This window comes from Calliopsis andreniformis, chromosome 9 (assembly GCF_051401765.1).
Source record: "Calliopsis andreniformis isolate RMS-2024a chromosome 9, iyCalAndr_principal, whole genome shotgun sequence".
Classification (NCBI taxonomy): Eukaryota; Metazoa; Arthropoda; class Insecta; order Hymenoptera; family Andrenidae; genus Calliopsis; species Calliopsis andreniformis.
This window is the reverse complement of record NC_135070.1, coordinates 20,175,729-20,198,373: the sequence shown is the minus strand read 5'-3', so window position 1 is coordinate 20,198,373 and position 22,645 is coordinate 20,175,729. Positions and strand designations below refer to the sequence as shown.

Genomic DNA, 22,645 nt, shown 5'->3' with positions numbered 1-22,645 from the left:
GTGCAGGCCCCGTGCTTGCTCGCCGAATGCCCACGGAGGCTGGCCGTCCGTCGCGAGAATCGTCGCGTTACAACACGTCGGCCACGCGACGTACAGCCGTTGCCCTGGACACCCCGCGCGCACCTCGCGTTCACAACAGCCAGGAAAGCAGAGCCGTGGACCTCGTCGCCGCCACGGACGACAGGATAAACACGGGAGTCCTTCTCTGTCGACCTACCGAGGGACCAGCATGCTCCAATACCATAGAGGATAGCGTTTAGCCGCTACGATCATCGCATGCTCGCACGTAAGTGTATACACACGCACGCAACCAGCGGCAGCGGCAACACACGATACATACGTCGCTTTCGAGCGTGTACGATTGTGTGCACGTAGTAGAGAGACCTACTCGCCGGTTGAATGCTGAGAAACGCCGGAGAGAGAAGAAGACGGAGGGTGGCAGAGAGGCAGAGAGACGGAGAGGGCGGTTTCCTCCATCTTTTTCTCTCCCCACCTACCCCTCCCCTTGCCTCCCGATACCCCATCCCACTTCTCTTTTTCTGTCCCACTCTTCGTCTTTCTCGTTATTACTCTTTTTCCCCTCTCCTCCTTCTATCCTCTCGCGCGCGGCACCTCTCTGTTCGACCTATTCCTGTCTCGCTCTCGCACGCGGCTGATAGTATACAGAGCGGCTCAAAATATGCTAGCCGCCTTGAGAAATTGTCCCCAAGGTGCGGAATAAGATTTTCGCGAAACTTTTTACAGAGATATGTTCTTTCGTCTTATTGCGGAATTAATCTTTTGGAGCAATTTCATTCGCGCTCAGCTGAGTGGATCTCGGTTTCCAGTAGCCCTCGCTTTTTGGAGCAACTGATTCTGAAAATAATTAGGATACTCCGAAACTTTGTCTCCTACTCAGATTGCACAAATTTGCCATCTCGTAGTGCTTATATCTGTGTTAAATCCATAGACACTAACATTCATATAATTATCTACTCCATTATTTACATAAGAACGAATCGATCTTAATCGCTGTAAAAACCTACCTATTCGTCACAATCTAGCTTTTAGAAGATCTGCAGAAGACTTTCCCGAGTTCCCCACATGAATCGTTCCGACACCCATTTAGCTTGTGTTTTGGTGCAGCCTGTAGTCGCGAGTTTTCTCGTATTCGCGCTGCTTCGTCCTCGACGAAATCGCTCGGTACGCGTTCGCGATACGCGCGACGACGGAATAAACATTGCCGGCGCTGGCAGGGTGCTCGATACGGGATCTCCTTTCGACCCATTCGACGCGTGAACTTCCGTTGGAAGGAGAGGAGATGCGGATCCTAGGCCATTGTCGAAAATCAAGGTAACGGTAGGCAAAGGGACGGGTCGGGACGGGGATCGAGAGCTTTCCACTGAAAAACTCGTCGCGCCGCTTTCGTCGCATTCACGTTCGCGTCGCAATCTCGCAACGTCCGTTGCCTACGATACACGAGAAAACGTGTCTCAACTGATTAATCAGCTGGCCGCCTCGGACAACCAGATCGCCGTGAAACGGTGAATACGTCCGCGCCGAGACAATGGGCGGGAAATTCCTCGTGACGGACGAATTTTCAACTCGAGAACCTTTGTCGCGGCCTTCTTCTCTCTGTCGACGAGCATCCTGAGTATTCGCGACGAGAACACGGGAGGGGTATTTATGATTCGTTGAATAACGAGGTACGAAAAAACTCCGTCGCACGCGATGCTTAAGTATTCGCTTGCGTCGACTTTGCCGCGAAATTGCAACGAAGGCGATGCATTTTTACGTGCATCATAATGCTCTGACGAAAAAATGTGATTAGTCAATCGTGTTCGATTTCATGGTGAGAACGAAAGGAAGTCGAAGGTAGCATTCTGTTCCCCCGTTTCGATCTCCTTTTCCAGGAATGAACGTCTTGTTTCTGTTTCCAATTAACGCGTATTTGAGAAGGGCCTGTAGCAGCGAGCTCTCTTGTATATATGAGGAAAAATCGAATATGTCGAGGCGGAAGCACATTTTTCCCTGGCGGCCGACATGGTCGTGAGAGCAGGATGGCCGATTGAATGCCTTTCTTTTGCGATCTCTGTACACGGTCGCTAAGGTTACTTCGAATCATGGTCTCATCCAACCAGTAGGGTCGTCGTCTCCCTACTCTCTTTTCTTGGGGTACGAGCGTATATAGAAGGCGACGCGGCGAAGAGGGATCAGAGGGGGAGAGAGAGAGAACAGCTGGGGGTCTAATCTGTAACTCACATAATGCGCACGATAAGGCGGCTAAAGTTTCGCGAAAGAAAATGAGAGTGGAACGGAAAACACACATGTTCCGTTGGAACAGCGATTGTTCCATTTGCTCTCTTGCTCTTCATTTATTTTATCAATGAGTAAATTTGTATCCAATTACCTGTGATCAGTCATTGACCCTCTAGGTTGAATATCTTTAACAGTTTAAGAGTTTCGAACTTTGGGTTTTACTTCCAACCAAAAGTTCTTAGAAGTTTCTCAGAATAATAGGTCAGAAAAGAGTTTTAGAGTTTAAACGATTCCAGATTCCAAAAGTGGGCAAACTTTTAACAGAATTGATGCAGATTCGTATCGACCTTTTTTTGGTAAGAGCAATATTTTATAATAGATGCATCAATAGCTATATCATTTCACTCAATCTTTGAGCATTGCCAGTTAATTAATGTAGATAATCTATAATGTATATTCAAGTGATTTGATTATTTTTATTAGAAGACAACTTTGGAGACATTTTAATGTTTCGACTATAGATCTTTCAATATTTATTCTTGAGACACTAGCAAAGTGAATGAACTGATCATTGAATTATTCTTCCGACAACTTAAGAAATACTGCGCATGAATTTTCAAAGCCCAGATAATTACCCCGAGCAATGTCGTGAATTTTTCTCATAAAACATTCCACGTACATCGTGTGCAAAGGGGAACGATTTATGTCATACTACCCAGACGACATTTCAGATAAGTCGAGGATTTAATTGCTTCACGAAACTCTACCAATTTCCAACTATGTAAGACATTAACCGCCGTGCCACATTCTCCGAAAGATCGATCATGCAGATTGCACACAGTGATCCTGTCCTTAAATAACATCTTCATTCATACTATGATATTTCATCTTTAGTAAAGCTTTCATTGAACTATGAAATATGAAACATGTTTACTAATACACAATTATACACGAGAAGAACATGAGAAATGTATAAAGGCAGTATGGCCAGAATTATCTAATAAGGAGATAGAAAAATGTGTTAAGAATGAACCGCAGCAGCGATGCTCTCAAAGCTCGCAAACCGTCGGCAAGTCTCCAAAGATGCTATCGCGAAAAGTGTCGGCGATCAAGGAAATTTGCTAACTCGATTCTAAGACGATTCAGACGATCGCTTGTTCGCATCGGCACTCACGATGCCGCTCGAGAATTTCGTTTCTTACGGCCTGATATAAATAGACGAAGTACTAGGCACCGCGGAACGGCACGGTGTGTATGCTCAAGGCGTACCGAATAGCCGTCCAAATGGCCCAGCTAATTTCTAACGGGTTAATTGGACTTGATGTGCGACAAGATATCGTCGCTCGTTCTCGGTGTGTACCGTTCGGCTTCGGCAGAAAAGTCGCTGCTTCCCAATGCCACGAGCAAACCAGTCGATCGGTGGAAATGGGCCTGCGTTTAGGCGCGTCCCTGCATCCGTGACACGTGCTTGCCACAGCAGGAATGACCGCGCGAAAATGTTCAAGTATGGTAACAGCCTCGACTTAATGGATTTCAGATTCTGTGTCCCCATCTCTTTGGTTTTCTCAGGAAAATAATGAAACCGATGAATGAGAAAGCACTTTTCCAGTCCCAGTGTTGGTCAAATTAGATTATTGCAAGAAAAAGATTTCTAAAAAGTTCAATATGGATGGTTCGAATAAAAAAGTAATTCTCTTAAAAGTTTGGGGATCTCGTTCTTCTGGGTCACATAGCTTTTTTGGTGTATTAACCGCGTGGGATTGTGGTGTCGTAATCTGCCCTGCTTGTTCCACGTTACTCTTATCTCAGCCATCCTTCTTTCAATTAATTTCGTTTTTATTAGCATGAAATATGAAACTGCTTGGTACGTCACATGCCAAATGAGCATGATCAAAAGCAATTCCGTGAGGCTTAGTGCAGATTCCCAATTACAGTAGAAACATTGGCCAAAGCATTCTAACGCAGATTTGGATATTGGAGTCCTGTTCCAAGATAATGCCACATAAACATCGATAATAACTGAACCTCAACCATACTTCTCCCATTCTGTCTCTGTCACTGTACACCGTGACACTCGTAGATTCGTCGTGACAACTTGACAAGTGACGTTACGAATTGAACGTAATTCTTGGGACATTCCGCTCTGCTTTATATGTACATCATTCGTTCTCGTCGCAGGCTACAGCCTCGCGCTTTCGAATCGCCGTTGGAACGACTCGTATCGAGAGCTAATTTCCTGAATAAACGATAATAAGCATCGGGCCGCGACTGTTATCCGCGGCACTCGGCGAAATACCGCGATATTCGATCAATACTGGCAGGTATATTCGATTGGATACCGTGCACGCGCGTCCTGTGGTCGCGTGTAACGCGGGGACTGCTGCTCGGCGGTTTCACCGCACGGTACAGAGCGGAAAAACGGAAAGGACAATCCCTCGCCTCGGGGAGAACGAGGATAAAACGCACCCGTCTACCTACGGGTGGTTGGATCCCCGATGGAGGGGGGTCGAGAACCAGGCAACGGGATTCTAGCTACCTGAGAAACCTTCGGGAAAGTGGGCTAAACAACGTGACACGCCGCCTAACCGTTTTGCCACGCACGGTCCATTCGCCGACGAGATTTGCGAATTACCTTCTTGGATCTTGCCGGCAAGAATCAGCTGGCAACTTTCGCGAAAGTTTGTAAATGAAACAAATGTAGCTTGATGAGTGGGGGAATTCCGCTTTGGACGGGAGATCTATTATGATATTAGAAAGCTGGACGAAATTTGCACAAGTCGCATTAAAAGATAACGAAAAAAAGTTCCGCGTGATCGCTACAGGTCTGAATGTTAAAAAGTAAAAAATAAAAATTGTGTTATTCCAGGCGGTAAAATAATCCTCGGCGTATGTCAGTGAGTTGCAACAGACCGTTCGTCTTATTCAAACATCTCCGTACAAGCTGTGCACCCAGGAATCCATAAACAGTCGTGATACAATAAACGAGATACGTCGGTTTATGTAGGCTAGATAAGGAACGGCATCGCGAGGCGAACCCGATAGTTCGGAAAACGCGAAGCACCGACTCACTCTTCCACGAACCAAGAATTTTCTTGCTCGACCCTGTGGCAAGGCGAAAGAGCCTTCCTTCGCGTTGCGGTTTTCCATGGGATTACACAGGACCGTGTTTCTCGTTGCAGGCACCATCACCACGGCTGGTTCTGTTCCACAAGAAAAAATGTCGGGTGTGGGCAAAAGAACGTATCTTCGCGAGGTGAATCCCTATCTCATTTGCCCGCTGTGCAGAGGGTACCTCATAGACGCAACCACCGTCGTCGAGTGCTTGCATTCGTGTAAGTAAATTGAATCGGACGCGAGGAGGATTGCTTTTCACCGGAACGGACGGATAATGATACGTTGCTTTTTTTCTGTTGGTTAGTTTGCAGAAGCTGCATTTTGAAACACCTGAACACTGAAGCCCATTGTCCATCCTGCAAGCATGTTCTCAACAAAGCAAAGCCGAACATCAAGTAAGCATGACCCCCTCTCAGGGAACACCGATCTTTCTGAACACTTTTTATTTAAACGTTCTCGCTTTTCAGAGCCGACAAGGCGTTGCAGGATATCGTTTATAAGTTGGTTCCTGGACTATACCATAAAGAAATGCGAAAGAGAAGGGAGTTTTATAAGAGACATCCTGAACATGGTAATACACAGTGGTTTCTAATTTTATACGATTTCTACTATATGAATTACTAAGTTATGTTTTATTATCTGTATTTTGTAGCGGATTTTGCGACTCCAGAACAACGCGGAGAAGATGTAAGCGGAAGGTTGATTTTCGCCCCAGAGGACGCAGTCAGCTTAAGTTTAGAGTATCTCCCACCCGGGACAGATCCCCTTACTATCCTCAGCACAAACGATGACAACAATTCGAGCGGACCCAACAGTCAAAATAACGCTACAAGTAACAACAATCACAGTAACCCAAACACAACGAGCAACAGGCGGTACCTTCAATGTCCCGCGTTGGTGACAATAGCACACCTGAAGAAATTCCTAGCCTTGAAGTACAGCGTCGATATGACGAGGTACACTATCGAGATTTGTCATCGACGTGCTCCGCTTCCGGAACACTGGACTCTCATGGATGTCGCCTACATATACGCATGGAAGAGAGTATGTCAATCGATACTTCACTCTTGGAATATCATAAGAGAATTTTCTAGGGTATTTAACGTTTGAAAATTATTGTTCCAGAATGCGCCGATGCGATTCTTCTACCGAGTAGCGCTGGAGGAGCAGAGATTAGAAGCACCTCCCCATGATAGACCTTCCACGCCTGGTTTGGGCGCAAGTTTGCCTCCAGCCGATGCCGCTGTCGCCACAAGAGACAACGTCGACGCCGAAGGAGCCCAGAATGATGCAGAATCTAGGCCTGAAGTTGAGAGATCCAACGAACGTAAAGAAAGACCGGTGTTGAATCATCCAAACGAAGTCACGAGCGAGAAATCGTTGCCTCCCAAGGAACAGAAGCTCCCAACGGAAGTAAAGAAGGTCGAGGCTAAGGTAGAGGAACCGTCAAGTAGCGTGACGACGTCGACGACCGTTACTTCAACGACAGTTTCGGCTACGACGACGAACGCGACAACAACAGCAGCGAGTAACATTGTCGCGTCGACTGCTTCGAGCAATGAGACGAATAAGCAGATGAAAACGCCCATTAAGATATTAAAGAATCCAGATGGAAGGTACGAAGTGCTCAGAAGCCCTCCTGGTACGTGGAATTCAAAGGAACAGAGCACCACGAGCACGGAAACAAAGTCCTCTAGCCCAGAATTTAGTGTGGTCAGTATAGGAAGCGGACAAAACTCGAATGGAGTGAAAATCACGTTGAAACAGTGTCCGCCAACTAATAACACCAGCCCATCGAAACCCAGAGTTATCAGCGATGTCTTATTGCACTGTGGACAGATAGAGAAAGACGCCCCAAGTGCGTTGATGCAGCATCTTCAGAGAGATAGGGAGAAGCAGCAGGCAGATAAGCAGGAAAAACAGAGACGTAGAGTTACGTTCGTGGAACGATCGATGCCAGAGAAAAACACGAGCAACGTGTTGAAAGCAACGCTGAAGAAACCTGGGGAGCAACAGGAGAAGAAACAGTTCCTACAAGGTTTCCAGTTGACCGCCAGGGAGTCAGGCTCCGATACGCAGTTGAATTCGAGCCCCAAGACGACCGAGGCTAACACCAGCAATGAATCGAGCGATTCACAAAGCAAGACTAACAATGCAACAAAGAAGGAGCAGGATAAAGTTTTGACGGAGACGCCGAATAATGCAGAAGGTCAGAGCAAGAGCAAGAGCAACACTGAGAGTGGTAGTGTGAACATAGGAGGAACTGCTTCTAACGCGGGCAAGCGTGTTGCGACTATGGGCGGTGTTAACAGCAATATTCGAGTGACCGCGAACAAACAGTGCAGTGACGTGGATGCGCGTGCATTTAGCTATGCAAAGAGTTCGAGCGCGACTGTGAACATTAATACAAACAATAATCCAGCGAAAGTTGACGTTTATACTTTCTCCAACGACCCACCGGTGGTTCCAGCGGGAGCAGTGAAGCGGAAATGCCCGCCAGGGCTGCCTATCTTTGACATCAAACGGAAAAGACAACAACAGGCTCAAGCACAAGCTGCGAAGAAACAGACTGTTGCTGCTCCTCCTCCTCCTACTCCGACTCCTACTCCTGCGCCTACAATCTCTATGCAGAACAACGTGAAATCACCTCGAAAGATAGCAACTGAGCATATTATTCCTGCTAAGAGACCAGCAAATTTGGTTGGCGAGGCTGGACCTAGTCGAGTGCCTACCTCGCAAAGTTCAAAGACCCCGTCCAGCCCTATGCTTTCAAACGATACGAGAAATATTCTAGACGGTTGTGGACTGAACATCCCTGCGAGTCTCAGCATAACCCTCACTGCTCCAAAATCGCCAGGTAGTAGCGGTGCCTTCGCTGAGCCTAACGACCCCAAAGACAACCGAAAGAACGCACTGGGGAAAGTGAGCCCAAGTATTACTTTAAATGATAGGTCAGTCGATCCGCGAGTATTGAAAGCTCTAAAGGCTGGACAGTTAAGAATGCCAGCGCCGCCTAAACCGAGGCAGACCAAGCAGCCGGAAATTGGCCAGCAGAGACCAGCGCCTCCTGGCAAGAGAAAACGAGACCAGGAGTCAAGGGATATCTTAGATCTCAGCGGAGGAAAGAAGGTGGATATGCATCCATTGAGAATACCGCAGCCAGTGACGAAACTAAAGGCAAAAACGTCGGTTAGAGACAATATGCCTAACATCTCGGATCAGGGACAAGTGGTGACTCTTATGGGAGGTCATAGATATTATAGAGCACCGCCTGGTTCTCTGACTCCAGCGGCGCATCGAGTCAGCGACTGTCCCCTTCCCACACCATCACGTGCACCAGTTTATGCACCTGGACTTTCAAGCCCTATTGGCAACAGTCGGTCAAACACAAATTTGAGCTCAGTTTTCCCGAGTCTGCAGAGCCTGTACGCTCTAAGCCAAGCGCCGAATCTCCAACAGTTTCAAATGGACGCGAGACTGAGGTTGCCGCGAGTAACCGAGGCAAATTCTTCTAGCATGGGTAACACTGATAACCGAAATATAAGTAACATGCCTGGGAAGAGTCATTTGGCCGCACAATGTGCTCCAGTGAAGCCAGCCAGATCATCGATCGCTCCTCTGGCTGTTCCCATTACTAAACAACAGCAGTCGAACGAGAGATCGGCGACCACTTGTTTAAACAGATCTCTAGCGAGTGAGACAAGCAAGACACCCGCGTTTCGTCATAACGAAACTCTGGATTCCACTGACAGTGGTCAACAATTGTCCGTCCAAACAAAGTATCCACCTCCTGCAGAGAACAATAATCGATACTCTCCACGAAGCAGCACTAACAGCAGCGTTAATAGTGAAGATAAACCGCCTACCGAAAGTGCTCGCGAATCTAACTCGGAAACGAGTAACGAGTCCAGGAAGGAGCCAGACAATTCTCGTCAAACTCCTCACCGAGAAGCTGCCAGCCCAAGAGTGTCTTCGACGGCTTCTCCATCGCCTCCTCCTGGAGACACGAACGCAAACACGAGCAACGAGAATACTACGAGTCACAGGGACAGTGAGAACACTGCCTCAAATGGGATTGACAATGATGTACCCGCGCCAAGCCCAACGAAAAGTAACACGGGCCCCGAAGTGTCCAGCAGCAAATCGCCTGCTAGTCCAGACTCCAGCTCGGTAACGATTGAAACTCACTCCAACAAGAATTGTTCCACAGTGGAGCAAGGATTTCCTTCGCCATCGGAAGGTTTGAAGTCTTCTGAAATCTCAACGAAGACCGAAGACAGTGTTGTCGAAGACTCGAGCCAGGATAACGAGAAGAAAGGTTCCTTCAAACAATCCGACGCGAAACAGCTGACCTCGGAAATGTTTCAAAAGAGACTATTGGCTGCATTTCCTTCTAACGAGTGGGCAAACAACCCGATAGCCGCCGAACACCTCGGCAACTTTCTGAAGAGCTTGAACGCGTCGATCAAGTCTGAGACTAAGCTGGAGAGTATCGAGACGGAGAAGACTGAGAGCCAGGTAACGTGCAACGATGCAGCGCGTGTAAATAACGAGGCTTCCTCGAAAACTCGAACAGACGTCGCCGAACGATCTTAATTACACAAAGTTTGCGAGTGGGCGGAATGTTTCGTCCTTGATCGAAGAAAAAAAGCTACATCACTGCCAGATACTCGATATAATGTTTATCGAATAACTTTTAGCGTGGATGTGTAACGATTTCTATCGTTTTATTGAGACGCTTCAGAATTTTGTATGCAAAGTGTTTCGTGACTGGTGGTCAAACTGGACTAAAGACAATTGTGCATGACAAAATGAATCGAAAAATGTGCAGAGTTTATTTGGATCTTGAAATTTAAATCAACTTTTTAAAAAAAATCGTAAAATCGTCTGCTTTTGAGTTATAGGACCATCTCCTATGAAACACTCTGTATAGAATACGGCACACGCGCCTCGCCGAATACAGGGAAAAATGCACAGCACAGACGCTGGAGATTTTATTTTTTCAAATTTTTTAAGAACACACACATCCTTCGAGAAATATAAATCTACATGTAGTCGAGTTGGCAACGTTCATAGCAATGTTCCATGTTTCTTGATCTGTCGATTTTCTTCGACGCGTCCGTATCGATGTGATACGGTTTTCGATATTTGATACGCGAAGAATTTTATGAGAATGATCGGTTTCTTCGATCTTATGATTTTCGACATGAAAAATTGTTCCTACCTCGGTCCTCTGTAATCACATACTAAACGAATTGTTCGTTGAAGTACCTCGCATTGTGTCATGCTCTATCCAAATTTAATTGATTGTTCAAAGACAATTGACTGGCTCCTTTACCACAAGGCAGTACACAGATTCTGTTTTGACATTACAGGGTGTATCAGAACTGGTGATACAAGCGGAAACGTGGCGATTTTATATAAAAAGTCAGTTGAAAATATTCATATTTGCGATTTATTTTCACGTATAAAACGACCACTACAATTTTAAAACACCCTGTAGAGTCTTATATTACTCAACTTATTCGACTTTCCTATCAACTATTCCTCAAACGTTATAATTAATCGCGCAAAGACAGGGTTAAATCAGCACAACGAAAAAGTTTGTCAGTTAACAGAGAAACTGACATTTCTTACTCCCCCCTACCATTGTAACTTGTAAATCATGTATGTAAAACGAAACACAGGGACCGAAATTGAACGAGAAAGAAATTTAGAAGATGAAAAGCTAGAACATAAATCTGAGCGACTTATGAATGATATTACTATCGCTATTGTTAGTTCTTCATTTACCTTTTTTGCGTTACGTTTCACTATGAGTTACTACTATGTATACGTTGTATAATAATTGTTACGTTATGCGACTGTATTATATTACACGTGTATTATTTCTTAGTTTGTATATATTTATGATTATACACCTTAGTATGTCGTTCTCTGCGGGACACACAAAAATCCTATTACTCTGTAAGTTCGGGAATGTTTTATTCAAATCGATCGGAAATTTTTGTGTACGAGTTACAAATTTGCTAAATTTTTGGTACACAGTTTGCATCGGATGCATCGATCTATGAATATTCGTTTTGAAATAACAGAGAAAGCTGACATGTAATAATGAACGAAGGAATTATATACTTAAATACAATATTGTACTATTTCTTTTCTCCCTATATCGAAGATCGAAGAACTAGTCAAATCGAAACTTCCAATAGATCGGCCATCTTAACATTTACGATGCATTGTAGAACGCAATTCCGATTTGACTGTTCCAGTTACTTCATATAAAAATTGAATACATAAAAGTCACTTACCAATTTCTGGTTGCATGTTGTCCTAGTCCATTATTGATACCAATTGACAGGATTGAAGGCTCTGTAACATACAAGTTGTCATTATTAAAATGTGAACTTTCTTTATTCTCGATCTTGCAAACATGTGACATGATCCAACGTACTATAAGCAATGAGTAAGTTTTCGAACTTTATCATGCAAAAAATACTTCACCTTGTGTATTATTAGCATTATCTTCTTACTTTGAACTGTATTTCACTTATTTTCACTACTTTTTGTACGATAAAATTGAACCGAGCACTATTAGTTGCATATTCAAACTTTCCGAAGAAACCGTTAACTGGCGCGCTACGACGTTTCACAACTCACTGAGACGAAACCTCTTTCCTAACGATCGCTTTCCATGATGACGTTAAGGTAACGATTGAATTCGAAATTAAAAGATAAGCACAAAAAAATACGACTTTAAATTAAAGAAGTAAAATGTTTTTGCTTGGTTAATAAATTTATAATATTAAAAAGAAAAGAAATATATATTTGATCAAATTCTTTCGTCTTATACCATAAATAATACTAGGAAGAACCGAAACAATCATGTAGATTTTCACAGCAGACGGTGGCGCCATTCCAGTAAACTAAATCGCATGCGAGTTACAATTCTTCAAAGTGATACGTAACTTTAAGGTCATCAATCGAACTTGTGGTCGAGAAAATGAAAGGTTAACGTGATGTGCGATAAGTATTTCCGAAAGGAGAAAAGTTTTGGATGAGTTTAGATATTGTATGGTAAAATGAGCAATACAAAAGAAAACTCTACGGCTCCGGTGAAAAACACAACCACAGGAAACACGAAACCGTATGGAAAGATTGTGTTAACGTTACAAAATTGTCTATTACCCGAGGAGAAGCTTAATTCGACGCCGTCTCATTTAGATGGACTAGATGCAGAAACCGAAACGGATCTACGAATATTAGGATGTGAACTAATACAAACAGCCGGCATCTTATTAAAATTGCCACAGGTTTGTAGCTTTTTTGCTAGTAAACAAAATGTTTATAAACGGCATAACCTCTATAACCTCTCTACACCATATAATTTTCCCTTTTTCTATTTCTTTGAACAGGTTGCAATGGCCACAGGACAAGTAATATTTCAACGATTTTATTACAGTAAATCGTTAGTTAGGCATAATATGGAAACAACTGCAATGGGTTGTGTCTGTTTAGCTAGTAAAATTGAGGAAGCACCTAGGCGCATTAGGGATGTCATTAATGTTTTCAATCATATAAAACAAGTCTCCAGTCAAAAGTAAGTTATAACTCAGTTATCGTAAAACCATTGATAAAATGTATAGATACACAGAAATGATTGTTAATGCGTTCATCTGTTATTTATTTCAGACCAATTCAGCCAGTAATATTGGACCAAAATTATGTGGCTTTAAAAAATCAAGTAATTAAGTCAGAAAGGAGAGTTCTGAAGGAACTGGGCTTCTGCGTTCATGTGAAGCATCCCCACAAAATTATTGTAATGTACTTGCAAGTACTGGGGTATGAGAAGAATAGAGCTTTGATGCAACAGTGTTGGAATTACATGAATGACTCATTGAGATCTGATGTATTTTTGCGATATCAGCCAGAGACTGTTGCTTGTGCGTGTGTCTATTTGGGAGCTAGACAACTTCAACTCCCATTACCTACTTCACCTGCCTGGTTTTCTCTTTTTAAAGTTAATGAATCAGCCATTAGAGACGTTTGTCGTCGTATATTACGTCTTTACTACCGACCCCGCGTTAAACCAGAACAACTAGAGAAACGAGTAGAAGAACTTCGTCGCCAGTATGAAGAAGCAAGAACGAAAGCAAGAGGAGGAGATGTTGATAGTCATACGCCAAGTCCACCACTGCCTAAGCATCATAATGCCTGGGGCGGATTTATTAGTCGCAGCGGTACACATGCGGCACCCGAAAGGACAAAATCTCCCAGGTACGGTACCAATATAGAGTACAATATAGAGTATAATTTTATATAAGACTTTGCAAATATCTTGTTTGTTTATCAAGGCGATCGAAATCTCCAAGTACCTCACCATCTAGAGGCGAAGGAACAAAACATTCCAAGAGAAAGAAACACAGTAGAAGCAGATCTCGCAGTCACAGTCATGGACGATCACGAAAACCAAAAAAAGCACAAAGAAGGCGATCCGGTAGTCATAAATCATCGCGCAGTCGTTATAGATCGCGCAGTCGGTCGCGGGATAGAGATATAGAAAAATCGAGCAAACATCGCAGTAAACACAGACGACATTGAATCGTTCAATGTACAAAAGATTGTTTCGTATTGCAAAAAAAAAAAAAAACTACTGCGATTGCGTTAGCAGTTCGAGTTGTAACATAATATGGGGCCTTTTTACCTCTGTTAATTAGTATACAACTTAAATAGGAGAGATTAATTTTTATGGTACATATCTTGAGTTAATTTAAAATAACTAATTATAGGTTCGTGATGAATCCTTTGTAAGATTGTCAAAGTACCTTGGAACAGATGGTACATTCTCGGGAAAATATTACAAGTAATAATACTTAAAAAGGCGTGTATTTAATACAAATGCAACTTGAAAATAAAGTTTTATATTCATGTACTGCTTTGTATCATTTTATAAAATCCAGCAGGTGGAGCCTTTTTCTTTTCGGTGATAAGTACGGCTGAAAAATCTAGCGCTGTCAATTGTGGGAGGATATGAACAATATATCCTCTGTAACATGGAAGATTTTCGATAGGATTTCCATGTAACGTTAACGATCTAAGATTCAGCAATTTTTTCAGTTTCAAAACGTCATTAATATCCGATATATTGTTACCGTGTAAATAAAGAATCTTTAAATTCAGAAATTTTACGATTTCGTCCCCAATTTTCTTTATCTCGTTAAAAGAAAGATCGAGCCAGCTAAGGTATCTGGGATCATCGAGAACCTTCTGTACAAGATTTTCAAATCCATCCATTGTAGTCAGGGAATTGTTGCTTAACCATAACGAACTTGTTACGAAACGATCTGTTGTGGTTCGTAACGGAATTTTACCAGTTCGTGATGCTTGAGGGCGCTTATTTGCCAAGTCTCTTGTAATGAAGGCACATTTTTTTATGTTATCCTTTATTTAAGAAAAGGGAATCATGCATATCATTTTAACCTTTTCGGTTCTAAGGTTTGGTTGTACCAAACCAAAGTCAACACTGTTGACTAAGATCTTTCGGGACCAAATGTTAAAAAGAATCCATAATACCGAAAAGATTAGAATGATTCTATGAATAGTAAAACTATTACATTGACTAACATACCATCCATAGTGGATGCATTTTTAAATGACAAGTCCAACGGAGCAGCTATTATCATCTCTTGCTGTTCATTTCGTCTGTAATCGGAAAACGAATCCTCGTATGGAACACTACCGTCCATTTCAATTTTTAAACGAATAAATGTTATTTAACAATTGTTCGATTGAAATTAATTACCAGTTTCCAATACTATTGTCTCAATTTTGCTTTTTTTACTTAAAACTACTAGCACCATCATTTTTCCCCCAAAAAATATAGATAGTCATTTATCCAATAATTGATTACACATATGTTCACTACACAAATTTACCGCGAACTATTCTTCGAATTCAAATCAGATTAAGCGAATGAATTTCAATGTGTTTTCGAACACTCGATGGAAGCGACATCTAGACCATTCGCTTAAACTTTACTTCATCGTTTGGCGCCAGTTTTAGCCGTTCTATCGTCCATGTGATCACTGAAATGAGATTGTAAACTGTTAACGGCGGTAAAGGGAATTATTAAAGAAGGAGGCGAACAATTTAAATATATTTAAAAGTACACAATTGATTTAGAAATTCAATAAAAGGCGTCTAATATCACAGGTTAACGAATAGTTTGTTTGAAGTTATCGTTTAGCACCGTACCAAAAATGCCGCGAACAAAACATAGCAGAAAACCGAAGCAGGAACAGCAGTCGTTGGAGGAATGTGACTTATTAATAAGAGATTTCGAGCGACAAGCACAATTGAGAATATCAAAAATGGAAGCGGAATCGAAAATGGCGATAAAAAGTCTTGAAACATTTATTGATGTTACTCTGTCACGACTTCCGGAAGAGATACGACAAATGACCCTGGGTGAGATACTCAGTTATGAAGCTGACGACCAAAAGGAGAACTGTAACGAGGTTTCGTCTTCCGTTGACGACTGCTCGTTAGCATCGGTCCCAAAGACGGTGAAAGGGAAAAAGACGACGAAGAGAAACACTGCTGTATCTGATGATGGATACGTGACCGAGGGAGTCGCCACAACGCGTGCTTCGAGAGCTCTGAAAGTTGCTGAACCTGCAACTAGAAGAACACGTAGCTCTTCCAGAAATAACCGGATAAAACTTAGTGAAATTAATCAAACAACTGTGAAGAAGGTCAAAAAGGAACGTGGTAAAGTGTCTATGGACACTGATAAATATAAAACTCCTGCAGCTTCGAAGCTTATGAACAATGAATATGGTCTGGTGACTCCAAAAATTAAGCCTAACACACCATTAAATGTATTGAGGCGCCCAAGACAAGGGGAAATGGTTCTTAGTATGCAAGGTAGCCCATTGCTAGTTTCTGCAGTCATTCAAGAAGATACTGCCAATATTAATGTGCCTTTACGCAATGGCAATGTTATATCTTTGTTACCTAAGGATGGGTTACGTATATCAAATATTCCTTCATTAGATCCAGAAACTATGCGACAATTAGAAACTCTGAAAAGTCATATTGAAAAAGTTATCTCAGCTAACTAGATATGAGTTTGCTAGGATATGTTTCTGAAGAATTTGTATTAGATTGTTATGTGTGTTGTTTGAATGACTGAGCTGAGACCTAAATGTGTATGGGACATTTTGTTACATCTTTATCATGAATAATATCAGTGAAATAAATGGAACTATATGTCCATTTAACATTTGGATGGCACTTGTTGCTATTTATGCTTTATGATAATAACGTGTATGTAGCATATTGAGATAGTATATGATTATGAAGTATTAAAACACTCATAGAAAATTTCCTAGGCACAAACATTTATAAGTAAAATTTTTGTACAATATAGTTAAGATCAGTATGATAACAATGCATGTATAATTTTTTATATAATTAATTGTAATAAAATATGATAGATCTAATGATTGTTTAATATATGTAATGTGTTTTATAATTAGGAAGTTATCAAATTAAATACAAAATTAATATTTTGATATTGTATTTTAATGTTTAATTTACATTCCTTTGAAGCATTTAATTCTTCTATCATACATTTTATCATTTAATAAAAACAAATATTTCGAAATAATGAATTTATCAAAAGAACGCGCAGACGCAGGTTTGTATTCTAATCGTAAGCACACATGCGCGTACAAATAGTTCTGTCAAATGAGTCAAGTGTATTTGCTCTCTTGTATTTCGTGATATTAATAGTGTTTATTTAGATATTAATAGAACATTAGATAATGTAAAAAATATCGCAATAATAGTTTTTGTTGAGTATTGATGGAAACATTCTTTTTAGAATTTATCATATTATATTACTTTTAACGTAGTTCGTTGTACAGTAGTGTTGTTCCCCCGTTGTGATCGGGAATGTCAAAGTACGCGTTATAAGTTCATCAACACAGATCAACATGAATCCTTAAACAGTCTAAAGCAGGTTGTTTTTTACTTCAACAGATTTAAAGTGATATTTAACCAATACTGTATGCTTAAATTTATACCTCGCTAGTACTTAAAAAGTTCCGAAAAGACAACGAATTGATCGTGTGTTTATATTCCTATGTCAATGACTCGTATAATAATGATATGTAATGAAATGTAAAGTAACCTTCAACGAGTAACAACAACCTATGCTTTTTTATTTGATTGATGCAATATGTGGAAAGGTACAAGTTCTGTAATATATTAAGATACTATAATATTTAGCTTTCTGTTTGACTGGGTTACACAAATAGCAAATATATTTTTGATTACAGATATATTGATTTCCTTCTGAGCATAACATAGGTATGTCTGAGGATTGTTCCTAGTACAAGATTAAACATGGTGCGTGTAATCACAGTACACAACTTTTTGGGGCAAAACATCACCCAAATTGAGGAGCCAACTGCGAGCTGCATAGCAAATGCATCTGGTCGTGAAATGCTTCTCTTAGCCCTCTCTACACATTGTGTGGAAGTTTGGGAATTGATGATGTCAGATATTAAACTGCACACTGTGTTCCCAACTGTTGATATGATTAATCAAATGATACATTGTGCTAAAGGAGACTATGTTGTGACATTAGAATCAAAATGCAGTAGAGATGCAAGTGTCAATAATCATGTTGGGAAAACAAGTAATAATTTTGTTAGAATATATGTAAACTGGGCTATAGTAAAAGATCAAAGTCAGCCTATGCGTGCTAGAATAGCAGGACGTGTGACTCCAAGTTTGAATCGACCATTAAATAGCTTAGAAATGATAGAATTGCCATTAAGTATACAGCCCACATTAATTGCATGTTGTCAGAGTACTGGTAATCTTCTGGTAGCTTCAGGAAATAGTGCTATTCTTCATGAATTTAAAGTCGAAACACAGCAAGTATCAAAAATGAAGTTCATAGATTTTGAGGCAAGACCATGGTCTTTGGGATTTTCCTTTTCTCCCACACGAATGGAAATTGTTGAAGATTTTATATCAATAATGGATAAATCAAACTTATGTGTTTTTCGATTAACAAATTCTATGTATGAAGATATTGATCAACTCAGCTCCTTAACTTCTACAAATTCTTCATCTATTGATAAAACATCTATATCCACGGATTCCTCTCTTGTAGAGAATAGCAATAACATCGGAATCCAAGATGATAACATAATACTGCAAGCAACAAATTCAAAACTTAAGAGTTCTGTGCAGGATCTTCATTTTGTTACAGCCGAAAATAATGATTCCAAAGGAGTAAATTCAAAAGTTAGAAATAAGAAACGTAAAAACTCCAAAACAAATGTTTGGAGCAAATTAGATTCAGGAGATTTAAATAAAATAAAATCAAACAATAATAGAGTTATCATAAATTTAGATCACTTAATACATAACGAACGAGAAGAATTACAAAGATTAATTACTCAAGAAGCTATTGATGGAAATTCACAACCACTGACTGTCAGTTTTCCATCAATAAGTTTAGAAAGAGCAGGACCTGGGCATACCTTAAGTCCTTTTATATTGAATCCACAAGACATTAGAATTATAATTAAAACAAACTCTCCTGACTTGGGTTGGTCAGAAAATTATACAGTAAAAAATTTATTATCTCTTAAGATTATGCCAATTAATAATAATTCCAAACTTGATGGAAATTCAGAGCTATTCAGTTGTTTGCTACTAAAACCACTATATATGAAAAAGGAATGCAATGGTTTTTGTTTAAAAAAGTCAATTCTGAGATCAGATAAATACAAATATTTGCAGGGTGTAAGCTGTTTTCTGTGCACATTGCAGGAAGGATATCTTTATCATTTTTCTGCTACTAGCTCAAACCCTATGGATGCAACTTGTTTAACTACTTATCCATTCACAGCACCTGTTAATCACGTGGCATTGGAACATACTGCTTTACATGCATTAACAGAAGCTGGTCTCGAATCTTATACATTGCGTTTATCTCACCATATTGCAAGAACAGCCAATAATATAGATAATTATAAAATTGCGTGTCCTAGTGTCTCTGAACCTGTTTGCTTAATCGGCTTGCGACCGTTTCTAGGAATACAACAACTGTTGCATAGCAAAAGCTATTTAATTCTCTTAGCTAAAGCTGAAAACTCTTGGACTTTGTATTCCTTAATCTTACCTAAACTAGAAAACTTATATTACGACATTCTAAACGCAGCAAAGAGTCATAAGTCTTCTAGTCCCGGTACCTATAGACATTTATTGGGAGAGGCTCATACTTTAATACGTTTAGCGAAAGATACCGCATATGATTGTTCAGATATTGATGAATTGGATGACACTGCAAGTAAAAACGGGACGAAATTAAAAAATTTGTACAATCAGTCATGCGCGCTACTCGCAGATTATTATATTCGTTCGGAGTATGAATCCGACTGGGATTTCTGCATACCTTATTATAAAATGTCAGGACTAAAGCCATCAGAAGTATTATCTAGAAAATCATGTCAAGATGGACCAGGACTTGTTACATTTTTAACAGACATACTCCTAACATTGAAGAGTGGTTCAGAAGCTGATGCTTTGTTTCAAGGATTTAATATTGTAGAGATAATCTGCAAATTGAAGAAAGGAGATTTACTGAAATTAATTTTTGGCAGTCCTGTATTGAGAGAATATACTACAGAAAAATTGATACATTTATTACAATTATACGAAACTGACGAATTAATTAAATTAGCTTTGACACTATTGTATATCCAAGTAGAGAAACAAGAGCAAGCAGAGAAAATACTTGAGCCAGTCCCTGCACAATGTATCAAAAAAGTGGTTGTTGAACATTGGGATTTATTATTTGACATGACAGCAATGAGAAAACGGAGTCCAATGATTCCAACGTTTTCCGATTTTGCTGGGACTCTAATGCGTCAGAAAAACAAGACTTTCGCTGAAATTCTGATACAGATTATAGAAGAAGATGAAATTCTATCTCTTCATCAAATTATACAAGTTTTTTTGGAGTACTTACCTTCGAGGGTAGGTCGGGATGGTCATAGCGCTGCAATGGCTTTGCAAGTTTTCCTCGAAAAATATCTTCACAATTACTTTAGTATAAAGTTGATTGCAGATTCATCTGTTATAAATAAAAATCAAATACGGCAGGATTTTGCTTTGGTCGAAGCATTCAAATTATTAGTACGATCATATTTAGGCAAATTATCTCAGACTAAAGTGTACAAAATAGATAATAAAGAAGACATAGACGAAAATTATACAAACTTCATATTTTCAAAGTTTAGACCTGATTATCTAGATAAAATGCCTCCATATGCAAAGGATTATCAGAAAATGTTGAATACAAGTAATCTAAAGGATTTAGCTAATATTGATAAGACTGACATTGAAAAAACTATACCTGCAGAACTGTTTAAGTTACAATTATTACTATCATGTGATTTTGTACCAAATGAGTGTTTACATGAAGTCAAACAATTTCTTGAATCACAAGAAATTGATGGTAATTTATCTTTGAAAACATTATGTATTCAGGACACGGAAGAAGTAACAACTATTCTCATGGAAAACTGTCCCCAAGCTGTTGTACAGTATGCAAAGGTATATAATGTGTAATTTAGTACTTTATTATTTGTATTATTTTTATTATAACATTCTAGAAGATTATTTTGTACTTTTAGGATGTTTACACTAAGGAATCTGAATGGAAATACTTAATTGAATTAACACAAAATAAAATTTCTATGTCAGTCACACGACAGGAGTTGCATTGTTTGTATACACAAATCATGAAAGGTAAATATTTGTTTGAGAAAGTGCGTTTGTTTGTTAGTATTTTAGAATATATAGTGGAGCATGTGTTAATGCATCTTCCCACATTTCAGAAATTCTAAATTACCTACCACATACATTATCGTTAGAAAGTCTACACCGTATCGTCCCAAAGGACGACGTCATTGCATTCCAAAAATGCACTGAAATGTGCACCCAGATTATGCACGCAGAACACGTTAAATCTTTAATCATGGAAACTGGACAACAATTACTGTCGACTCTAAAATTATGAGCGATGTTCTAAACTAAATAATCAGTCACGGAACGATAGTATACGTTCAATTAATTTTAGTTGCAAAGGGAACTTGACTGTCTTGTATGCAACACTAAGTTGCATGGAAATTATACATATAACAGAGTTAGATTTCGAGCAAGTTATAATTAGCAAAGTTTGTTCAGAACAATAATTAATTCTACATGTGATACAACATTTGCGAAATCCTATTAATCGCAACTTAGCGCTTACTGAAAGTTACTTGATATTTAATATAGTTGACAAATTGCCTGTTCTTGAAAATGAATAGTTCATTATTGTTTAAAAGGCGAAACACTTGCATTATCGACAATTTCTTAAATGTCAGTTTCACTTTCACGAATGTTCTTTTATTGAACATAATATTTATATTTGCAAATAATTACCATTAAATGCACAATCTCATAATTGCAATTAATATCTAGTCACTTTGCGACACACTTTGAAAAATGCACATTTTTTTAATCAAACTGATGTGTTCGATTTCCGTTACAATAAGTATAGTTACGCACAAAATTTTTATAAAAAATGTTTTATCAAAAAGATAGAGAACAAGAAAAAATGTCAAAAATAGATTAAAAATACTATAGATGAAATTAAGTCACCTATAACCAATTGTTGAGACGTTCTATATAGATATATTATATTATGTCTAGACGTATGTTATCTTTCCCTTAGCTAGTGGAACAATTGAATCACACTTGATAAGATTTTATTCAGAACCAAGGGTATAAAAAAACTAAATGTTTACAGTGTTATATATAAGTTTGGACTAGATTGCTTTATACATTAAATTATGAAATTTAGTCATGGTGACCATATATTCCCATATAAAAATCTGTTAAGAAATGATTTATATTTTAAATTCTAAGGGCGGGATGGCATGTGTTTAGGAAACCATGTAAGTGGTTACTTTCTATCAAATTCGTTGATTATATGATATGGTAGTATTTTCATCGCTCTCTGAATGTTACGAGATATGTAACTTTGATGTGCCTTTAGGATTAATTTCTCTTTGTTATAAATCTAATATAATTCTGTTAGAAATGATCTACAATATTTATAAATCATCATAGAAATAATATATCTGTAATTCATATCATACTGCTTTCTTTATTGCATAATTACTTTCTTAATCTTACTAATTTAATTTAAAAAAAAAAA

The 22,645-nt window shown here is 39.6% G+C and overlaps 5 protein-coding genes across 6 annotated transcripts; 4 read left to right on the top strand and 1 right to left on the bottom strand.

The window, feature by feature from the left end:
* The first annotated feature begins 208 nt into the window (after positions 1–208).
* On the top strand, positions 209–9,958 carry LOC143183172 (uncharacterized). The gene is made up of 6 exons (XM_076384637.1): positions 209–286; positions 5,418–5,570; positions 5,657–5,747; positions 5,820–5,923; positions 6,005–6,396; positions 6,478–9,958. The coding sequence occupies exons 1-6, from the start codon at positions 277–279 to the stop codon at positions 9,946–9,948; spliced, it is 4,221 nt and encodes a 1,406-aa protein (XP_076240752.1). The 5' UTR covers positions 209–276; the 3' UTR covers positions 9,949–9,958.
* A 2,404-nt stretch (positions 9,959–12,362) lies between these two features.
* On the top strand, positions 12,363–14,284 carry LOC143183173 (cyclin-L1). Of its 2 annotated transcripts, XM_076384639.1 has the most exons (5): positions 12,429–12,499; positions 12,577–12,665; positions 12,768–12,952; positions 13,045–13,629; positions 13,707–14,284. In XM_076384639.1, exons 3-5 carry the CDS (start codon positions 12,774–12,776, stop codon positions 13,951–13,953), a joined length of 1,011 nt encoding a protein of 336 aa, XP_076240754.1. In that variant the 5' UTR covers positions 12,429–12,499; positions 12,577–12,665; positions 12,768–12,773; the 3' UTR covers positions 13,954–14,284. The 2 variants fall into 2 exon arrangements, with proteins under 2 accessions (XP_076240753.1, XP_076240754.1); XM_076384638.1 differs by having other exon boundaries at positions 12,363–12,665.
* Positions 14,278–15,098, bottom strand: LOC143183176 (leucine-rich repeat-containing protein 51). Its single transcript, XM_076384641.1, has 2 exons — positions 14,981–15,098; positions 14,278–14,759 (listed from the first exon to the last, which is right to left on the bottom strand). The coding sequence occupies exons 1-2, from the start codon at positions 15,096–15,098 to the stop codon at positions 14,278–14,280; spliced, it is 600 nt and encodes a 199-aa protein (XP_076240756.1).
* A 365-nt stretch (positions 15,099–15,463) lies between these two features.
* Positions 15,464–16,823, top strand: Borr (borealin-related). Its single transcript, XM_076384640.1, has one exon. It carries the CDS (start codon positions 15,612–15,614, stop codon positions 16,473–16,475), a length of 864 nt encoding a protein of 287 aa, XP_076240755.1. The 5' UTR covers positions 15,464–15,611; the 3' UTR covers positions 16,476–16,823.
* Positions 16,824–17,261: 438 nt separating this feature from the next.
* On the top strand, positions 17,262–22,583 carry LOC143184205 (BLOC-2 complex member HPS3). Its single transcript, XM_076386258.1, has 4 exons — positions 17,262–17,606; positions 17,697–20,994; positions 21,075–21,189; positions 21,279–22,583. The coding sequence occupies exons 2-4, from the start codon at positions 17,764–17,766 to the stop codon at positions 21,458–21,460; spliced, it is 3,528 nt and encodes a 1,175-aa protein (XP_076242373.1). The 5' UTR covers positions 17,262–17,606; positions 17,697–17,763; the 3' UTR covers positions 21,461–22,583.
* The last annotated feature ends 62 nt before the right edge of the window (positions 22,584–22,645 follow it).